The sequence below is a fragment of the Saccostrea cucullata genome, unplaced genomic scaffold (assembly GCF_032062105.1).
Source record: "Saccostrea cucullata isolate Sc308-1 unplaced genomic scaffold, CSIRO_AGI_Scuc_v1 ctg168, whole genome shotgun sequence".
NCBI lineage: Eukaryota > Metazoa > Mollusca > Bivalvia > Ostreida > Ostreidae > Saccostrea > Saccostrea cuccullata.
In genome coordinates, this window is record NW_026938891.1 from 329,299 (window position 1) to 337,941 (window position 8,643).

Here is an 8,643-nt window from a genome sequence, read left to right on the forward strand (position 1 = left end):
GTAAATTATTTGTGATTTTGTGAGGAATAAGGGCTTGGGAGAGCATATCGGTGACCGCAATGTGTCTTTGTAATGATTTTAATGATGTTTAGAAATCTAGTTTAAGTCACGTTAAATTACTAAAATGTTAAAACCATTTAAGACTGAAATGTAATTTTGAGAACCAAGTTCTAAAATACATTTTAATTATAAATATTGCAAACAAAGAAGATATTGTTGCAAGTCTTATCTTTTGTAACCAAAACATGAAATTCCTGTTGATTTCTTGAAATCTTTTATCGCCCTTCGATTTAGTGAAAACGGAAGGACAGTTGATTTGCATATTTCATTCCTTTTAACTTTCTAATAGATTCTTGAACATATTTGTTACACAAGGCAAAGACGATATTGTTGTGATCCCTCTGCTGGGACCATATTATTAACCTATGATTAATTGAAAACTTGCTGAATAAAATAAAATGGTTACGACCGATATTTTTTAAATTCAAAATCTAAATATGTTGAAAATTAGTTCAAGAGTGTCTGAATCCGTAACCTTAATGCGATGCTCCCTCACTTTTTTTGCGTCAGACACAATATCAGATCGAAGTGTTGACAATCAGACTGATGAGAAAATCCCCTGGAAATTTAGTTAGCATTCATCCAGTCAATCCTTTAGCGATTCCGATGATCGTTGCCCGTGTTCTTTAACAGCATGTATACTATTCATGCAGGCTATTTAAAACCCAAGTATTAGATCTCCAAAAAAAAATGGACAGAAAGAAACAACAAAAAAGAATATATAACGTACATTAAGCGTGTAATTGAATCTATGATAGCTCAAATCAAGAACCTAAAAAGTATAATGAACATATGTATATAATTACCGTTTATAGCCCTACTTCCGCCCTCGCTGACCTTTGGGTAACCCAGACACGAGGATACACAGACCCTCACGTGTTTGATCTACTTTGTTTATTTTGAGTCGCCATTTACAGCGTTTTGTAGATCAGAGTTTATTATTACAATCTTGTAGCCTCCACAAATCTGCATTGTTTTTCATCAATGACTTACAAATAATCGTTATATTTATTTCCATTCATATGTCGACAAGATATATACCCTCTTAAGCTTGAAACAAAAGACACCACAGAGTCTGACACATCTTTTATCATATTTGGATCTTTTACTAGAATAAGATATTCATGGCAATCTTACTACACTTTATGATAAATGTGATGACTTCAAATTTTCTATCGTAAAGAGTCTTTACTTATGAAATAATATTTCCTTATCCGCTGTATATGTGATTTATGTTTACCAGCTGATTCGATGCGCAAGATCATACTTTACAGGGTACATATGTGCACTTTCTAAAATGAGGTAATTTATTGACAAACAATTTGATGAAACAAGAATATCAAAAGTCCCGTTTAAAGTCATCAATTCGTAAGTTCGTTATATCTTGTCAGCAAATACAATTTATGATTGAGTCAAATGCTGACTGACGTTTTTCATACTAATTGTTAGTCCATTATTTATGCACTGAATTGACGACGGATTTTCCGCTATTTCCCAATCATGACAAGGAGCACACGGCGGGTGTGACTGGTCGGCAGGGGATGCTCACTTTTCCATGGCACCTGATTCCACCTCTGGTGTTTTGGAGGTCCTTGTTTGCTCTGCTCCTATTTTGTATTGTTTTGCGGTCTTTTGATCTGGAATACTGTTCGTTATCTCCATATGTTTCATTCTTTGGTCGATACAATAACAAATGCAGACTGACTTTTTTCATACTTATTGTTAGACCATTATTTGCAATTTTCTCGTTATTTCCCGATCATGATAAAAAGCCATGGCGGGTTTGACCGGTCAGAAGGGGATGCTCACTCCTCCATGGCACCTGATCCAACCTCTGATTTTTTTAGAGTTTCATTTTTACTCTGCTCCTGATTTGTACTGCTATAAAAAATCTATATAAACTGCATGTATTATACACAAAAATGAATTCCTATCTTTTAAATTGAGCACATAAGTGTCATTGGATGTTTTAACGTATCATATAAATAAATAATGTGCTAACGGTTGAAGTTATGAGATTATTGATATTGCATTATATGACACCAAACACAATACTTTCTGTTCCTTGAAGAAACTCAACCTCTAAAGATCAAAATTACCATACTTAATCTGTTTCTTGTCTGATCAACAAATAAATTATACAGCAGAATATTAAAGTTGTGCTATATAATATGCAAACATATTAGTGCACATAAACACACAAGTTCATAAGCTAAATCTGTTAAGGATTTAAAATTTTATGAATGGTGTTTTATGTACGCAGATCCACAAATGAAAAGCTTATTTCCATTCACAAAGCACATCAGGGTTCAGGGTTAAACATTTTCACTTGCCTGTCTTCTTATCGGGTTTTCCCCCTTTCAAATGCAGTTTTTAAAAGAAATGCTTTTAATAGGAAAAGGATACTATACAGATGAATAACAGAACAAACACGTGGATTTATGATTACAGTGTCCACGTTTTTATTCATTTAAATGGCTGACTGAGTACCCTACAAGCCTTGTTGTTTTTTTTCCATAACTTCTCCAGATATAGTGTATCTAAACCCCACTCCGGAGGGAAGGGGTAGTGATTTGAAACTATTCTATGATTAAATTAAAGGATCCTTATCTTTCTTATGATGAAGTTATACAATAGTTTTCTAAGATCTTCTGGATAAATCTCAACTTTTATTTAAGAATTCCGATTTTTGAAATAAAGAGCATTTTGTGAGTTTTGGTACATAAAAAATATTAATTTTGACTTTGAGATGATTTAAATAAGCATCTTATCTTCTATTCTGTTTTCATTTTTTCACTCTTGATACAATACCCATCGATTATCATTCTTTGAGATGAGTGTGATTGATTTTGCCCCCGTGTCTCTCGACAAGGGAATTGAAATGTTAAGTACAAACAACTGTAGCTGCAGATATGTACCTCGCTAGTCTGAAAAATGGGAGGCCAACCAAAGAGTTATTCGGGCACCTATTTCTACTCAGACCAGTCATAAATTTATTTGGCTAAAAACATTCTAATTGTACACACAACTACTCGGAAGCTTATATTTAAAAGTTTGAGTTTCTTATTGACAATATCAATGTGCTTTTGGAGACCAGGTCTTTCAACAATTTATAAGAATTCTTATGAGTACCAACTGCGTCCAGATATTAGCAGATCTAATTTTGTATTCATATGAAGCAGAATTTGTCCAAATTTTATACGTGAAAAAAGAAAACACATTCTGTGGCCTTCAAATCAACATCTAGATATATCGACGACGTATTGTCAATTAACAATGGTTATTTCCATTCTTATGACGATACGATAAAGCCCGGTAAAGTTGAAATAAAAGATACCACAGAGTCTGACGTATCTGTGTTATATTAAGATATTTTACTTGAAACAGACGTAAATGGAAATCTAACAACAAACCACTATAATGATAGTGATAACTTTAACTTTCCAATCATCAACTTCCCTTACTTATGCAGCAATAAACCTTCATCACCTGCATACGGAGTGTATATATCTCAGTTATAATTCGGTATGCAAGGGCATGCTATACGTATAAACAATTTTTAAACGAGGTAAATCATTATATTGACAAATAAGTCGATGAAACAAGAATATCAGCAGTCTCGTTAAAAGTCATCATTTTGTAAGTTCTATGGTGGATACAACGACCTTGTCAGCAAATACAATTTTTCTTTAAGTCAAATGCTGACTGACATTTTATTCATATTTATTGTTACTCCATAGAATTGATGACGGATTTTCGGTTATTTTCTGATCATGACAAGGAGGACACGGTGGGTGTGACCGGTCGGTAGGGGATGCTCACTCCTCCATGGCACCTGATCCCACCTCTGATGTTTTCAACGTTCAAGTTTGCTTTGCTCCAATTTTGAATTGTTTAATGGACTTTTGAACTTGAATACTCTTTGTTGTTATCTCCATATGTTTCACAAAGAAAAATGCAATAATTTATGTATATTTTACTTCAAAGTTTTGAACTTCAGCGAAGATTGCATGTAACTATATAAAAGTAAGTTTAAATTCTCTTATTCGTATATCAATGTTAATACATGTAATTTCATCTCCAAACATTTATATGGTTTGTACTACATGTATACCTAGTATTTAGAGCTAAAACACTTTATAAAGATTCTAAATTTTGTTCTATAAAAGCTGACCATAACATCTGCAAGAAATGTTCTATCTCAAAATAGAATGTTTTATATTATTTTTTTTGACACAATCAAACACATGAATGGATTAATTAACCTATCCACTTATATTGTTTTACAAATTTTTATCAAAAGAAACGACTTCAATAGATCAGCAATAATGAGTTTAAGATTCACGGGAATAGTTTATCATCGTTATCTTGAAGACAATCAGTCAAAATCTAGTTATACTCTGTTTACTTTTAAGCTGTGACAAGTTCACATAAGTAAGTCAAGGATAACTAACAAACTGTGTTTTAATTGTTTACTTCGACAAACATCGCAAATCTCCGTTATTAACGCGATTATCACACTTTGTAACTGACCTGATCTCGCGAGACTTCAATATATATTTTGGGAAATCTCTCGAGATTACTGCATCATAAATGGTTTTCCCCTCTTCAGTTGTTGCATCTGACAAAAATAGCACAAAGGAGCATTTGTGAAATCAATATTTCAGTAGAGGGAATATATTGCTAATCGGTTAAGCCGATTTAATTACTCAGTATCACGCTCCTTGAGTGAAAAATAGAACAATAAAAATTTCCTTGCAGATAAACACTATTAAGTTCTAAATGTACTCTAAAATTAAATGTAGTAAAAAAAAACTTATTATAAGAAAAATGTCATATATCTACGGTATTAGTTATGGGTAAAAATCTGTGAGAACATAATTATTTGAAATGCATTTGCATGTTTATTACTACGAAATTACGAAACTAATTTTCAGATACATTAGTCATCAAGTTTACATAGTTCAGTCACAAATGTAATTGTGAGTTTTCTTTTTGTATGCTCATTGATAGATTGTCTTATTTATTGAAATATGCACTCACCAATTGCATGATAAGGAACAAAACAATCAATTAATATGCAGGCGCAAACAAAATCTTGCGCAAAAAATCGGACAGAACACTAATAGCAATGTATATATTTATTATAAAAATGAATTTATTCATTAGAAAAGCGCTTTCTGTCAGCCAATGAAGTAGAATATGATCAGTCATTAAACTCCTAAATCTGACTAATTTAAAAGGTTCCAGAGACCTTGTACTTTGTTTTGAATAACGTTTAGCCAACCTGTAGCTCGTATGATCGGGACGCCCCTCCCCTCAATGGCGACAGTCAGAGTATAAAACAGACGACAATGATATCCTTGCTTTATTCTCATCAGGACAATATTTGTCAGTTACGGATTCCGCGCTGAGTTTTTATATCTTGTTGGTTTGCTGTACCTAGCATTCTCAAGGTAATTATTACATTGTTTAATTGTTATTTTTATTCTGCTGTTGTATCATTGCAGTGTTTATTCGATTACCACCTACGTCTATATTGCATCATGGCTTAATGTCTTATCCACGTGTTGGCAAGCTTTTTTCAGTTACTGTTACAATGTTCGTTATGCCAAGTGAATACAATGATATTTTCTCTGATCGATTAGGAGAAGTCAGTATTCAGTAGGACAAGCAACTCTTTTTTGTCGATTTTTAGACTATATATATATGTATGCAATGATGCTTAGTGTTCATTGGAACTTTTTATCGAAAACGAGTCTCTAAGTTAAGTTTATTTCATAGTCTAATAACTAATTGACCTCCCTTTTTCTCAACAGACACAAAGCATGTTGCTGAAACACGAATTTAGATGTCATGAAACAGAGCAGGACTGGATGGACTCTCTTCCGGTGGTTGATTCTCTGGTGACTGGACGTCATGTCATCATCGACTACATGACGGAACAACAGCTCTCAGAGACCTACCGTATGATCCAGGATGCCGCCCAACATGGCGACGGCTACGGAATCGACGAGTTCGACTCCGAGAAAGACTTCCGTCATGAAATCGAGGGCAGCGACTGTTTCGCTATTGTCAGCAAAGATAGTGGCGAACTTCTGGCTGGATTGATTCTGGCTGTGAGCAAGTTTTACCGGGGTATGAGTGGTGTTTGTGACCCGTTCATCATCGTGAAACCCACCGAGAGAAACCAAAAGCTTGGCGAGTTTTGTATGAGGAAGGCAATCCAGTTCTCTAAGAAGCTTGGGTACATGGGGATGTACGTGGACACTTTCTCTAACAATGTAGCTATGCAGCGAATCATTGAAAAGATTGGAGGCTTCCAGCGCGTGGGTTTCCTTCCTCTGGGAGGAAGACTCCAGACGGGTCAGCTAGTAGGCTCCGTGATCTATTACCGTGACCTATCACCGAAGAAACCCGAGGATACGTGAACTTTGACTGATGATTGCGAATCTGTCTGATGCCCAAATATCAGACAACTTTACCGCCATATCAAGTGACGATCCTGTCATGGCAATGAGCTTCACTGTGTTAGTCGCGTGCGGACGATTTCTACATAAAAAAACTGTGACCCGCCACGACCTTGTCGAGTAGTTATACATGTACAAGCTTGTAGATCTTAAATGAACAGTGTTGCATGGATGTACATAATTTGTGATTTGCATCAAATGAAACCGGTTATCACGCCCTAAAACATTTTCATACATGATGCTACTTTAGTCAGTTCACAACTATAGTGACAGTTGTTGAAGTTTTTACAAATGTTCTATATTAAACAACCATAGTACATGTAAGTGGATAACAATATACAGTAACAGTTGTTGCATTAATACAAATACTATGTATTATACAACCATAGTAAAATGTTAACACTATATAGTGAAAGTTGTTGAAGTTTATACACCATAGAAAACGTTTAACACTATATAGTGACAGTTGTTGAAATTTGTACAAATATTATGTATTATACAACCAATGTACAAGGTTAAGACCATACTGTGACAGTTGTTGAAGTTTATACAAATACTTTGTATTATACAAATCACAGTAAAAGATTAACACCATATCCGTTTTGGTTTTTATTCATGAAATATCAATACAAAGGAAAGAGAGATGTTCAACCAACGTTTAACAAAGTATATCTGTTCCTAAGAATTTACTTCGAATGAAGACTCCAAGAATAGCCAAAGATGTGTGTATATATTCAGTTTTAACACTGTTTTATGGCATAATATTCTTTGTAATACTGTTATTAATGAAGCTAGCTTACGTAAACTTAACTAAACGAACCTTGGTTTTTTGGAGGTGACTTTTACGGGATCCTAGTCCGTATGCTAATCATATTATGTTGTCTTAAAATAATTAATTTATGCTAAGTTAGCAGAGACTTGCCTACTTAATAGTCAAAATTTATCTACAACGTCAGTGCAAATTTAAATTAAAATTTCATTATGTTGCCTGATTTCAAATGCAGCATGAAAAATATATTAACCTTCTCCTCTTAAACATATTAAAAATGGAGCAGTTTGGCCACTGAAAAATGGAAAAAGTACAACAACACACACATTAACTGACATCCCAAGAGACGTTATTTTATGAGAATACCAATAATGATGAAATATATCTTCCAAAGAACGCCCACTTCGTGTCTTTTGACTGACTTGGTAACGGAGAAAAGTACTAAGACAAATAAATTCGAGTTATCATGATACTATAATAGTGCCGTAAATACTAGTATACAGGTGTCTCATTATGTCGCGGTACTTAATTCTTTTGCATAAAAAGTGTAATTTCTAATTTTTGTTTTAACTTACATCAAATGATAATTGTAATTCTAACTTTGGCATAACTTTTTAGTGTCCAATTATTTTCCAAGCTTGCATCGTTTAATTTGTGGTCTATTTTTAAAACAGGAAAATTTACCTCCTAAATCGGAGAGTCTCATTGTATCGCGGTATGGAAATACATGGAAACTTGTAAATGATACAGACCTCAATTTTTATTTTTAAATTTACGATGTAATTCTACATGAAAAAGTGAAGAATTGTATATACTAAAGACATTTAAAAGATGAACTTTATTATGATTTTTACGAGATTATAATTCTAATGGTCTAAATATAATTTAAAGGAGACAGGAAATCAGAAAATTTCGTTTTATTTTTTTTCAAAAGGATGTTCCATACTTCTTAATCATCGAAAAAAATAAACATTCAAACAACATTCATAATGTCTATCAACAAAAAGAAAATAGGCTATGTATCCACATTTTTGCGATATACCGCAATACAATGAAACCCGCGATATAATGAGAATTGAGTATATATGTTGCTTCATAAAACAAATTGGAATATTTTATACTGTACACAGGATACAGAATTAATAACACAGTTTAAAAGCAACAAAACAGAGTAAAAACTCATTAATTGAAAAAAACTGCAAATAGTGATCGATCTAAATAAATAATTAAAAAAACCCAATACAAATCTATGAACATGGACCCCTGGAATACCTGCAGAGGTGTGATCAGGTGCAAAGGAGGAGAAACTCATGCATCCCCTGTTGAACGAACACACTGTGAGTC

At 33.6% G+C, this 8,643-nt stretch overlaps 1 protein-coding gene across 1 annotated transcript; it reads left to right on the plus strand.

Moving 5' to 3' along the window:
• The first annotated feature begins 5,325 nt into the window (after positions 1-5,325).
• Positions 5,326-7,122, plus strand: LOC134251712 (uncharacterized). Its single transcript, XM_062734137.1, has 2 exons — positions 5,326-5,516; positions 5,880-7,122. Exon 2 carries the CDS (start codon positions 5,889-5,891, stop codon positions 6,489-6,491), a length of 603 nt encoding a protein of 200 aa, XP_062590121.1. The 5' UTR covers positions 5,326-5,516; positions 5,880-5,888; the 3' UTR covers positions 6,492-7,122.
• The last annotated feature ends 1,521 nt before the right edge of the window (positions 7,123-8,643 follow it).

Bases quoted from the DNA above. Each gene is read 5' to 3' on its own strand.
- LOC134251712 (XM_062734137.1), top strand. From the start codon at position 5,889: ATGTTGCTGAAACACGAATTTAGATGTCATGAAACAGAGCAGGACTGG.